Raw genomic sequence first — 13,725 nt, 5'->3', positions numbered from 1 at the left:
AAGTTCATAATCATCATCAGATTGCCCCTAAGCTCTTTAAGTAGAGAGAATATCTTGGCAAAAAATTTTATTGGCCTAAAGTGAGCAAGTTACCACAAAATGGGAGCAAGAATTTATGCTCCAGTGACTTTATTGGAAAGAGGTTGAGTTATTGTAGCCTCTCTAGGATCCTGGCTGTTGGCTTCTCTTGTTTCAAGTCTTTGTCTCTGCTTTGGTTTTGGTTTGTGTAGCATTAGCCAACACAGTGTTTGTTATGAGAGTTGCTATATCTCCCAAGGATTAAGAAAAGCTTCTTGAATGTATAAGGAAACAACATGGTGGCAGAGCCCATCATGCAAAGTCACAATCAGGAATACCCAGCATGTGTGCAAACAACGTAAACACCACATTTCCTAAGCAATTTACTTTTACTAAAATTGCAAAGCTTCCTCTTTTCACCCAAAGCAGTGACCCTTGAGTTTCCCATTAGACCTCTTTCATAAATGGCAACCAAATAAAATATTCTTTTGTTTTAATGCTAATAAGCCTTTCTAGCCTCGCTAAGACGAGTATCAAGTATTTATGAGTCAATGAATCAATGAGTCATGAGTCAATGAGTTAGTGCAGTTACCCTAACCCGTAAAATGAAAGCTAAAATTTCAGAGAGTGCTAAGGCCTTATCACTGAAACGAAGGCTTAGGCTTAATCAATAAATTATTGCTATATTGACTGTGAGTCTCATTGACTCATGACTCATAAATCATGGGACCTCTGCTAAGACAAGCAAATTTCAAAACAAGATTTCTTTCAAAATGAGGGCAGTAGGTTTAATTAACATAAAATTATACAAAAGAATGTAAAGGTGGTTGCCATTTATGAAAGTGGCCTGTATGTTTTTGTTTTCAGAAAGCCACCCTCTTCAGTTTATAGTCACTGTGTTGAGCTCTCAGAAGACTCCACATTCATCAGATAAGCTTCCATACTATCACCTTACACCTTGCAGACTTAAGAATGTGACAGTTGTTGTTGGGATGCCATGTAACTTTCCATTTAGTCCTCGTCAAGGAGTAACAACCCAAGATAAGAGCTCACAACATTCCAAGCATAGGATCACAGATCTAGGGTGAGAATGCCTTGAAACGTGGGTAAGAAATACTTCAAATAAAATGTTAAGTGTTCAACCCTTTTGCACATGGGGCTCAGCATAATAGTGAGTAAAATCGTCTTCGGTTAGGCAGAGTAAAACCTTTTATAGTGGTGTCACTCCTCTGAGGGAATGAGTGAAAACCATCAGGTACAAAAGACAGTTCACAGATCACAAATAAAAGAAAAATTCCATTTTATGATGAAGATGCATTTTGGTTCATCAAGGCTACAACTGTTCTTTGGCAACCCATTTTGGAGGGGATGAGAGTCCAGTACAAAGGCCTGTAACAAGTATTTGAGGGGGCCAACATGTAGATCTGAGGGGATTTCCTTGTGTGTGTTTGGATACTTGGTGAGAGTATTTTTCACTTTATCATAATTGTCTCTGAAATACAAGCAGCACAACAGCAAGTGCTGTTTTCTTACCTCAAACAACATCGTTGTCATCTGCCCTTTTCAACACACCACAAAATCGCTTTTTGAGGCCCCGTCCCCTTCCCTCAGAGCCTCGTTCCAGGCTGTTGTACGGGCCTCTCATCCCATCTGGTTGACCTCAATCAAGCTGTATAATAATTATTGAAATCTAAAATAATTATCATACTTGTTGCAGCGGTGTAACAGAAATCTTTCACAAATGCCTGGATCATGCCCTGTCTGCTTTAAAACAACGACCACTTGCCAATCACCTTGGAGGTAACCTCATCACTGGTCTACGAAGTGGTGCTCTGTTAATATGTGGCAGTAGTTCAGGAGCTGGGAATGGCTGTGGCAAGACAGCTCTTGCCCATGCAGTGTGCCATCAACTTCACCAATGGCCTGTGTGTGCACATGTAACAGTAGTGGATTGTATACCTTTTAGAGGTTTGGTTTTTTTTTTGTTTCATAATTTTCGTCAACACTGCATAATTGCTCATGGGTTAATATTACTGGAGATCATCATCAATAATGATAATAATAATAATAATAATAATAATAATAATAATAATAATAATAATAATAATTTTTGTAAGGTTATTTAATCACAAGAAAGTTATCTTCATGTAAATGGAACTAGAAACCACATTCACCTTCATTAGGGTTTCCAAGCTGACACCTGTGCAAAAATGCAGGAAGAAAGGTTTTTGGAACTTGAAATTGAACAATTATTGGAAGAATACTTGGTCTCTTTAGAAGTGATTTCCTTGCCATGGTTTCTATTGTCTTCGTCTACAGTGTCCTTAATCAAGATCACTAATATGAAATGTGTAAATGGCAGTTTGCACTATGCAAGTTATGCTTTTGGTTAATGTTTAAGCCTAAGGATATTATTTTTTTAAAGGCTTGTGTGGGTTGTTTCTGAATCAGTTATGGTAAAACTACAGTAATGACCTGCGACCCTAACCTGCACTTTACACCCTCTGTGTAAGAATAAAATCCTATAATCCCACTTATTCAAACCTATACTCCTATCCTACTTGTTCAGAAATATACAGCATACTCAGGAGAGCTTTCCTTTGCTGCTGAAAATAGTAATTATATCAGTTCTAGCTTTTCGTTGTTTTTTATTTATTTAATATTTTTTTTTGAATGTCCTGTTAGGAAAAAGAGTTGAGACCATTCAAAAACAGTGGCAGCAGATCTTTGTTGAAGCTGCTTGGCATCAGCCATCTGTTATTCTCTTTGATGATCTGGATCAAATTGTGTCAGCTCCTAGTGCCTTGCAAGAAATGGGTGGAGAAGCTCTGTACAAACAACGACTTGCTCAAGGTATAATAGGCCATGAAACAAAGAACTGCCAATAGCACACCTGTAGTATTTCTTTGCTGTATTGTGCCAAGGAAAAACAATGTGTAATAACCAAACTTAGGATTTTGTAGGGTCAACATGAGCATACAGTACAACATTTAATGTTCATTTTCAGTCTTTTGTCAGTTTGTACCAATCATAACTTACATGTCTATTCGAGGGGTGGGGAGGTCTGGCTTCGCAACCCTAACCCTAACCCTAACCCTAACCCTAACCCAGACTTAATCACCCCTCACCTCCTACCTGCGGAATAGACATGCTGTTTCAATCAGGTCATATGTTATGGTAAGCAGCATTAGGGTAAAATGTTTTAAAGTTAAGACTAGTCACTAAAGCTGTTTACATTGCATGTTCTCTTGGGGAGTTTGATTGGAGGGACTATATAATAGTATGTGGTGTTATTATTTCCATTTTTGGCCACAAATGAAGGCGAAACAAGACACTTCATGCATTTTATCAGAATGACCTCTGATTGCATTATGTACTTGTTACTCTGGTGTATCTGGGTAGCATGTTGAGAGACTGATGTTTGTTTGTTGATGTGGCACTTGATTTCATTGTTGTCATCTTTGTTCATCTGCTTTCCAAGTCATGTTTGTCTCCTCTGTCATTTCTTGATGGCTTACTCAGTAAGACCCCAGGGTTGCTGAGAAGAATTTGAGCCCAGACACATAGGGATAATAATGTCTGACCTGCTAATCGCCCTTTCTCGCAGTCAGAGACTGAATTACTAAGGGCGCAGCACAACGAGGTCGGACGGAAGGAGCTGTGCTGCCGACTAGGCACTTGGCCCCCTGAACACGACCCATGTATGACCTCGGAGCACAGCACCACAGCCTGATGGAATAGGCCGGGAGTCGGTTTTGATGAGGGAGGAAAACCGGAGTACCCAGAGAAAAACCCTCGGAGTCAGATTGAGATCGACTGAAACTCAGCCCACATACCACCCGAAACCAGAGTTGAACCTGAGTCACAGAGGTGGGAGGCACGGTTGATGACCACTAAACCACCCTGACTGAATTAATAAGAAAGAGGAACATAATGACTGTCAACCCAAGGGATGACACTGGGAGAGCTTATCCCACTTCATTTAGCATTCATGAAGCAACTTCAGTAGGAGTGGATGGGGCACTGCCATTCCATTAGCTTTGTTTCAAGCAAAATTAACGGATACCATTTTGGAGACCAAATTATTTTCCTCTTGGTTCTGTCATTTTTAATTTTCAGTATTCAAAGAACTTGTTGATATGGAAATTGAGAACAACAGCAGAGTAATTGTCATAGCAACCAGCAAGTCTCATGATTCATTGCACCCTTCATTACTGACATCAAGAGGGTGCCATGTCTTTCGCTGCTGTGTGGAGCTTCAGCCACCAGATGCTAATCAGAGAAAAGAGATCTTGTGCAAAATGATGAAAACAAGATTTTCTGTGGAACAGTCTTGTGAAGTAGAACTCAGGTATTATTTAGATTCAACTGAGAGCCTTACAATCATATCTTAATTTTAAGTGCTTATTCTCAGTAAGGAAACCATGTACCTAAGACTAAGAGAGACAAAATCAAAGCAAAAATGACCAACAGTGGTTTGCTATTTTTAATAGAAACAGTGTGCAAAACAGTGTGCTAACAGGAACACTGAAACATGGAAGAATTTTCAAACCTGAAGGAGAGTTCTTTGGAATAGAATGCTTTGCATTTATCAATCTGCTTTTTAGCAATTACATTTGGCCTGGTGTTGTTAGGGGGTGTTTACATAAGACCAGGACAAACTCAGACCTGCACGGACTTGTACCAGTACGAAATGTTTGCAGCTGTTTACATGAAACTGGGACAAAATGATATTTCAAATAAATAAGTCACTGGCCCAAAAGCATACAGGTTTGAAATTTGTGAACCCAGTCTGAGATTTGTTGTCACTTACATGAGAATGGTACGAACTCAGACTGGTACGAGAGTTTCCTTGTATCAGTCCAGCGACCAAGACAAGTCAGACCCATCTCATGTAAATGCAAAAAAATAATTGTATGGATCTGGATGTCACAAACTCATGCCAGTCTGAGTTTGTCCCAGTATTATGTAAGTACCCCCTTAGTTTTTGGCATGCACAAAGCATGGTTACATGGCATGTTGTCAAGTTTGCATTTTTTGAGCGTTGCTGCTCCCTCCTCTCCGTCTTATTTTCTTGTTTTTATTTCCCCTCTGAGTCATTTGGTGTGACAGCTGCTTGGTTTGTGACTGGGTTTTTGGTCTGTCAAAAACCAAAGCAATAATTATAATTACACAATACATTTAAGTGAGTTTTTTTAAATTCTTTGACTTTGTTTTCAAAATATTTGTAATCAGCCTGTGCATGCAACCTCGCAGACATAGCCCCTTTAAACGTTTAAGTCCCAGCACAGTACCACTTCTATTATGGCAGCTCTCATAACCTGCTGTTATTTGGCATTAAAAGAAGCTTTTACACTATTGTTTTAAAGCCTTTGTCACTGCATGTTACTCTTTTCTGTTTTGGTAATGGGGATCAAGGCAATCTTGTTGTACCTGTGCCAGGAAAATCCATGCATGTTTTGCTTTTGAAAAAGGAACTTTTGGTTTTTTGGAACTTATCTTCTTTCTGTGAATGTTATTGTACACATTATTCCCAAGCGATAATTTTTTTCATTTTGACAATTGAGGAAAGTACTGTGTTTTTTTGTCAGTTTCACAGGCCCAGTAACATCACAACTACTGCAAGTCATTTTGCAACTAACCACAACCTCAGTCATCTTTTGATAAGTGTTGTTTCTTTTCCCTCGGCATTTGTCCAAAAATGTAACGTACGGTCACACTTTCATGTTTTGTTTTTTTATGATTTTAAATTAGTTCCTTGGTGAAGAAGACAGAGGGATTTTCACTCAAAGACCTGGGATCACTGCAAGACCGTGCTTGTCATCAGGCAGCAATAAGAAAGATGAAAACTTCTAAAGGTACTTATAATGATATTTAATCTGCGATGGCTTGGTGGCTTCATGGTTAGTGTGCTCAACTCTGGATCAAGTGGTCTGGGTTCAGGCCCTGTCCGGGGGCATTGTGTTGTGTTCTTAGTCAAGACACTTTAGTCTCACGGTGCCACCCGGGTGTATAAATAAGTACTGGCAAACTTAATGCTGGGGGTAGCCCTGTGTTGAACTAGCATTCCATCCAGGGGGAGGGGGGGAGTAGAAATACTCCTTGTCGCTTCATGCTACGGAAACTGGGATAAGGTCCAGCCTAATGGGCCACTTGGCTCGTAAGCAGACTTTACCTTTACCTTAAAAGGTCCACCTTCAACTGACAGGCTTTTTGACTGTTTGTTCTTGTTACGGATGAATTTCAGCTTTGGCGGGATTTTCATACAGTAGTAGCATGAAAGTTGTTCCGTGGCACACAATGCCTGTAGGGTGAACCCAACCTACATTTGCATAGTTGGGCAACAGGAAGGGATCATGATGACACCATAATTGGACTGACTTTCCTTCATTTTTGGATTTTTGGCAGTGCTTTTTATTTCTTGATTCAATTATCTTTTGGTACCCTATTCATTACTGTTCCCTTTCCTGTTTTAAACATTCATGTCTTACTACCAACAGAAAGAGGGGCCACCCCTGACATCAATATAGAGGATTATGACAATGCCCTTGAAGGCTTCACTCCAGCAGCATTAAGGGGAGTAACATTGCACACAGCTGGAGAATTAGGTTGGTCTGATGTTGGTGGACTGGCTTCTGTTAAGGATGCTCTCATGGAAACCCTGCTGTGGCCAACAAAGGTATTAAGTAACAATAATATACAATGTATTATTGTATTTTTGCATAACTGGCAGTGGATGGAACCAAACACAAAAGTAAGCGGACAATTTGTGCACTTTACAGTGCTTTCTATTTGAGTTGAATGTGCATCACCTAGACCCATGTACCACACTTTTCAAAACAGTATGTGGTTCTTTGCATCCCACAGAACGTGCCATAGTCATATCCTGTACTGCAACTTGTAAGCATTTGAACGGAGAATGAAACCAGGATGTATTTTCAATTGCAAGTTATCTCCCTCTAGAGCCTTCTCTACATACTTTGTCCTGTCCAACAATAAGAAAAGAAGTTGTGTCTGTTAATAATAATGGGAGTTGGAGTCAGTCTCACCATTTAAAATGTCAATGCAAAGGAAGTCATTTTTTGTCAGTTGTAGGACCTGGGTTGGGCAGGACATTCAGCTTGTCCTGATGGTCAAAAGTTGAAAGTATAACCTCTCTCCTACAGCTGTATGACCATTTTTATTGTCTTTGAAATTTAAAAGGATGACTTTGTCAGCCATAAAATGTGATCTAGCACCTCCATTTTCGATCCTATTTCTATTAGTATTCCTGGTTATTTAGCAAGTGTCCTCTGCGACTGAGATCAGGACTTCTTCTCTATGGACCTCCTGGAACTGGGAAGACTCTTCTGGCCGGTGTAGTTGCCAAGGAGTGTAGGCTCAATTTTATCAGCATCAAGGGTCCTGAGCTATTGAGCAAATACATTGGAGCCAGTGAACAGGCAGTCAGAGATATGTTCACAAGGTAACTAGCTCCTTATAGTGAAACTTTAGACTGGACTGCATGCATGATATCATCCCCCCCCCCCCCTACCTTTCCTCTGAGACCTTTCCCCAAGCACTGGTTATGTGGGCATCCTTTTTGTCTCATTCAGAGCCCAGAGTGCCAAACCATGTGTCCTCTTCTTTGACGAGTTTGATTCCCTGGCACCTCGGCGTGGCCATGACAGCACAGGAGTAACGGATAGAGTTGTTAATCAACTGCTCACTCAGTTAGATGGCGTGGAGGGACTGGATAGTGTTTATGTTCTTGCTGCCACAAGCCGCCCAGATTTGATTGACCCAGCTCTCCTGAGACCGGGAAGACTGGACAAGTGTTTATACTGTGGGATTCCAAATAAGGTAGGATGCACAGACACATTGCTCATCAATGCACAACACACTGAACTCTTACTACTTCTACTTGTAATGTATCATTAGAAATGGTATCAAGGGTCATAGTTGCTTTACATCCACAACTAATTTTGCTGATGCTACCCGTAAGTCATCTAACATGATCTTTCATATGTCATTTACGGGATTGCATAACTAGTGAAATTGGCCCCATTGCAAACCTTTTGTTTTCCATGCATAGCAATGCTTGCCCAAGTAAATGCGTAAATGCATAAATGCTACAACTATACTGAATGTTTTTTTTTTGCAGTCAGAGAGGTTACAGATCCTGCAAGCCCTATCAAAGTCACTTACTCTAGCTGATGACACTGACTTAGATGTAATAGTGGACATGTGCAACAATTTTACTGGAGCAGACTTCAAAGCACTGTTGTATAATGCCCAGTTAGCAGCAATACATAGGAGTACAAACAGTAGTCAACTTTACGAAGGACTGTTCAGCGAGAGAGACAGTGAAACGGAAGTTCTTGCAGAAATTCCTGGAACAGAGCAGTTTACCAGAGATGTAATTTACATCCCCAGCTTGACTGAGGGAATTGCACGTCCCACAGGCGAGGAACTGAATAAAATACGTTGTGAGGTGACTGTCACACTTGCTAATTAACAATTAGACCCGTAGCCCACAAGCGCTACGGGTCAATAGCCCATGGGGCAAAGCCGAATGGGCTATTGACCCATGGCCCTTGAGGGCCACGGTTTTCGCTAGCGTCATGCTTTTCGCTACTCGAGGACTATCAATAATAGTCGTCCAGTAGCATAGCCAATCAAAATGCAGGATTTGCATTAGTCCACTAGTTGGGTGATACTAATAGGTAATAGACTTAAAGCGCACAATCATCCAAAAGTCGTTTTCAATTGGTGATTTGTTAGTGTATTGTAACCCTTTATTGAGTGCATGACCTGATTGGTGCGCAATCATGTAGACCTTCGGTAGTTTTCTGTAACAAAATTTTGACATCTTGCGCAAATGTGGGCCTTAAATTTACCCTATTTACCCGTGTATAAGTCTATCCCGTGTATAAGTCGACCGCCCATTTTTGAAAGCAAAAAAGGCAATTTCTTAATTTTTTTGTTAAATGTTCATGGGATACTAATCTTGTATTCTGTGGATACACAAAAAAATCAGGGCCTCAAGCGCTTAATAGTTTCGTGGTTCAGCAGTTGTATATGCAGGCATTTTGTCCTTGAGTTTAGAAAAAGCTCTCAGAAAATTTAAGTGTCAATTCATTTGGCAATATGATGGCAATTATGAACTGGTAAAGGAGTCCAAGTTCGTTACCCACGATCCAAACAAGATGTGAGCACAGAGACCACAAGACCCTTTGATTTTTTAATTTACCCTCACACCAAAGTGATATTATCTTACAAACAAAACATTGAGGCAAACAGAATGCCAAAACAAAAAGCTTTCGGGAGCTATTTGTTTACAATAATATTTGACAGTGCTTGCTATGCTGACTAGGTAAACTGTTTTTATAAACTTCACCTTGGAATCAGAGTTATCAAAAAGTTTTAATTAACTTCCAACTTGTGTGGTCCCTGGCCATGGATCAGACCACAACACTGGCAAATCCATGACCCATGCTAATTGCATGTTTGGGTATTTAAGGTGTTGGACCTATGTACGATGTACCGTAGGACCTTTTAAACTAAAGAGATGACAGTTAATTGTCATCACAAAGGCAACAGTTTTTCATCAGTTATTTTAATTATTTGAGTGCTGGTGTGGTCAAGGTTTGGGAAGCCAGGATTGGCTGGGCATGAAGAAAACATAGCACTAGCATGATTTTCCCTTTAGGTTCTCTCAAGTACTGCGATTTTTCTTTGACTAAATGTTTTGTCATTTTAAAAAATAATCCTATTTTCTTTTAAGGTTGTGGGTTTACAAGATCAACTGAAGCAAAATGAAAGGGATAGAAAGGTATAACAAGTAAGCAATGGGGCTAGACTGTGAAACGTTATTTGAATGTAAAACAATGCAAAGGGGTAATTTTCATGAAAGGTTGGTCTAGTATAAATATTGGCGCAGACCACTTCAACTCCCCAGTTCCATCCATGTTGAATATGTAACAGACCTTTAAAGGGAGAGTATCATGGTATTGCACATGTTCTAGCTGTGATGAGTGTCACCGTTTCTGAGCCAATCGGAAGTGATGTATAATTTGTGCGGGAATTTACACGTACATGTAAAAATGTCTTGATTATCAAACAATCACAATTGACCTAAGGGCTAAGCGAAATTTTCATGCATAAGTGTAGATTTCCACCACTAATTTTAACACAGCTCCAGATTGGGTTTTAAACAGTAACATTCGCTATGGCTAGAACACGTGCAATACCATGGTATTCTCCCCTTAGGTACAGTGTACAGGGATATCAGGAAAACCAGCACAGGTTGCTAAGGAAGAACTCTCCAAAGGGACCAAAAGTAATGTCTTGTAGCCCTGCTTTCACTATGGTAATGGGTGGGTTAACAGGAATAAAAACTAATTTGCATGGACGAAAAAATGTTCTCTAGGATGCACTTTGAGAAAGTCGTCAGTGTGAAATGCACAGAGCTCTAAAGATGATGTACCTTATCCCGTTTTCATTTAAAGCCAGATCATAATCACATGACCTGTGCCAAACAGTATTTTACATGAAGTCATGGCAGAAGCTTAAACTCAAATTACATATATTTGTTTTAGCTGGGAAGTACGACACGTAATGTCCCAAAACACCAAGCTGCGAGTGGAATAAAGATCACACAGTCAGATTTGCTGCAAGCAGCATCATCAATGGGACCCTCTGTGTCAGAAATTGAGAGGCACAGATACAAGTCAATGTAAGTTGGTCTTATTTTATTTATTGATCTTTCTTTTCTTCAATTTTATGGGCAAATTTCTCAAAATAGTGTCTGGCCTCCTCATCTATCCTTCGAGGCATGCCCTTTGTGTTACAGGAATGTCTGTGATTGGTAGCTGTCATTAGTGGTAATTTGGGTTTCACAACACTTAATAGAGAACCTCTTTGTACTCATTTAAAGTCAAGTTTTTGTTTTGCAGTTATGAGACATTTGTGAAATCACGTGGAGGAGAGTTTTCTGAAAGCTTACCAGGACAAGGAAGAGCAACATTAGCATGAATTGTGCAGAATGAACTTGTGGCTTGCTTGCTCAACACAAATGAGAAAATGTTCTTCTGAAGGAGTGGATACGTTCAATAATACTATTACAAAGGATAAAGAGTTTTTGAGTGAACATGAACGTAAACTGGCCCCAGTTAACTTGTAAGATCTTTAACTCTCACTCTTACAAGGGAAAAAAGGCTTGAAGGAATAATTCTTATCAATTACCAAAAGGCTGTTCAGTATTAAGAGAGTGACCATTTTATAATGACTATGTGTTTTACATATGTTTTCAATATGAGCAAAAGAAATTAGTGAGTTGCATTCGTCAAGAGTTTAGGATACAAATATGTAGCCAAGTTTTGAAAACTGCTGATTTAGAATCAGCAGTCAGTACCGGCATCTATTTTTGTAGGCCAAGATATTTAAACAAGAAAAATTGATGATAAAGGTTATTTAAAGGGGACATAGATTTAGAGTGGACTCAGATGTTGTTAACCCATTCACAAGTAAAGCACCCTCAATCTCAGGAGGGAAAGATTTAAAGGAACAAAATTCTCATCACTTTAGAGCGAGTTTCAATTGAGTTTCAATTGAGTTTCAATCAAGTGTCGTTAACCCAAAACCAAAGTACCAGTAATTACTTAGGCCAATCAAAAAGGACGGAGACAATCCAGTAAACCAATCAAAACTCGAAGTAATTACACGTAGATGACACAAAGCACAGGAAAATGTGCACGCACGAGCCAAGATTGGTTTTGGTTTCACTTCTGATTGGTTGAAAAAGTGTCGTGAGAACTTTGAACCAATCACTGAGTGAAGTAATCATAAAGCAATGCAATTTGCCGCTTTTGACACTCAATTGAAAACCACTCTACCAAAAGGCTGTTCAGACTTACCAGTGAGAGCTAGTGACCATATTTTTATATGTTTTCAATAAGAACAAAAGTGAGTTGCATTCACCTTGAGATTTTGGGATACAAATTAATACAAAGCCAAGTATTGAAACTACTGATTCAGAATCAGCATTCAGAGTCTATTTTTGTAGTCCAAGCCCCAGTTGTTCAAACGATGGATAGCATTATCCACCGGATAAATCAATTGGTTTTGCTAATGTTTATCCGCCAGATAGTGGTTTAGCCGGTGGATAGCGTTATCCATCGTTTGAACAACTGGGGCCAGAACATTTAAACAAAAAACATTGATGATAAAGGTTATTTCAAGGGGACTAACAGGTGTTGTTAATGCACTCGCACCTAAAGCACCTTCACCAGGGAATTTAAGAAGCAGCGATGGCTACAACTACAACATCGCCACAAAACAGTAATGTCATTTGTTAAAAGAGCATAAATAATCGTGCAGCATGGACTTTAGCGTGTATCTATTTAGTAAGTGGTCCTCTGCATAACAACGACGTGAAATCACCAAATTTGAGGTTTTGAATGTAAGCATGCAACTGAGAAATCCTTCATTCTCTATTTTAACTCTGAAACCGCTCGTACCAATTTATTTTTAGGACACTTCACCCACATTGTAGGGCATGAACGAGACTGAATAATCGTGAAAGAGTTGTGAAAGAGCCAAGTTATATTTTGAGGTGACTTTTTCGTCGACTATTGCCGTCATAGGTCTTAAATTCCCTACTTTCAGGTGAGGAGGGTTAAACAATAAAACATTTGAATCAGATGTAAGGAAATATTATTGACAATAAATCATGAATAATTAATATTGAGCTTATTGACTGGTAATTTGTTTTAAAAAAACGTTGATCACAGCACATATTTAAATTTGGAAAATGTCTGCGTTGAAATCAAATGTTTTTTATCACAATGAATTTACTGCATTGTTCAACACAAGAAATTTTACCACAATATCACAACTTGTGCTGCAAAAAGCACTCTACCCAAGGCACATCCAGATCATTAATTTTCTCAAACATCTGTACCCACATAAGCTTACAAGGCTCTATGATAATAATAGCAATACAGCAGCTCATATTGGCAATCTACCTGTAATAATAATAATGTTATGATCTCACCTGTGTTTCCTACTCTTAAGATTCCCAGTCACTTTTACTGCCATGACATTTTAGCTAGGACTGTAGCCTGTTGCAGGCTCCCAGTTAGTCCAGATTATCAAAGACGTGTGCAAAACAAAGGAAGAAACAAGTGTGAAGGGAAAACCCAGAAAAGACTGTGGTGAGGTCTTGCCCCCCCTTTCACCCAATCCCTGGACCGTTTTTCCCTCCCCATCCAGCAGGTATTTTTTGCAGGTGACAGGTTGAAATTTCATTATAACTGGAAAACCGCTGGCACTGAAAAGAAAGGGAAAGCGATAGACTTGCCATGACTGTTACATGAATAGCTAACCTTAGGCCTAATTAGGCCTAAGGTTAGCTATTCATGTAACAGTCACAGCAAGTCTACTGCTTTCCCTTTCTTTTTAGTGCCACCGGGTTTTCCAGTTATAATGAAATTTCAACCTGCAATCTGCAACCTGCAAAAAATACCTGCCGCTCCCCATCATCTTTTGTCCCAACAGGCTGGGAACCTGATCCAGCCAACTACATGTGCGAGTGTTGAGCTTGTTCTTGGGTTATAAGTTATGTTTGGATGAATTGGTGGTACGAATGAAGAGGGCAGAGCAACTCCCTTTTTGGTGCACATTTTTTGTTTTGTTAAAGTTCTTGTTCCGCTACGAAAAAAAAGT

General features: G+C 39.5%; 1 protein-coding gene across 2 annotated transcripts in view; it reads left to right on the top strand.

The window, feature by feature from the left end:
• LOC137982966 (peroxisomal ATPase PEX1-like) overlaps positions 1-12,747 on the top strand; it is a 23,456-nt gene extending 10,709 nt beyond the window's left edge. The window contains exons 8-19 of one of the 2 annotated variants that reach the window (XM_068830131.1): positions 886-1,102; positions 1,736-1,986; positions 2,704-2,871; positions 4,138-4,369; positions 5,773-5,876; positions 6,519-6,697; positions 7,284-7,483; positions 7,614-7,860; positions 8,162-8,491; positions 9,785-9,832; positions 10,599-10,735; positions 10,956-12,747. In XM_068830131.1, coding sequence (XP_068686232.1) covers positions 886-1,102; positions 1,736-1,986; positions 2,704-2,871; positions 4,138-4,369; positions 5,773-5,876; positions 6,519-6,697; positions 7,284-7,483; positions 7,614-7,860; positions 8,162-8,491; positions 9,785-9,832; positions 10,599-10,735; positions 10,956-11,034 — 2,192 coding nt within the window. In that variant the 3' untranslated portion in view covers positions 11,035-12,747. The remainder of the gene's footprint in view (positions 1-885; positions 1,103-1,735; positions 1,987-2,703; positions 2,872-4,137; positions 4,370-5,772; positions 5,877-6,518; positions 6,698-7,283; positions 7,484-7,613; positions 7,861-8,161; positions 8,492-9,784; positions 9,833-10,598; positions 10,736-10,955) is intronic. The other variant, XM_068830132.1, reaches the window with a different exon arrangement.
• Positions 12,748-13,725: the final 978 nt, after the last annotated feature.

The sequence above is a fragment of the Montipora foliosa genome, chromosome 13 (genome assembly GCF_036669935.1).
Source record: "Montipora foliosa isolate CH-2021 chromosome 13, ASM3666993v2, whole genome shotgun sequence".
Taxonomy (NCBI): domain Eukaryota; kingdom Metazoa; phylum Cnidaria; class Anthozoa; order Scleractinia; family Acroporidae; genus Montipora; species Montipora foliosa.
The sequence above is the reverse complement of the archived record's forward strand: the minus strand, read 5'-3'. Positions and strand labels throughout refer to the sequence as shown.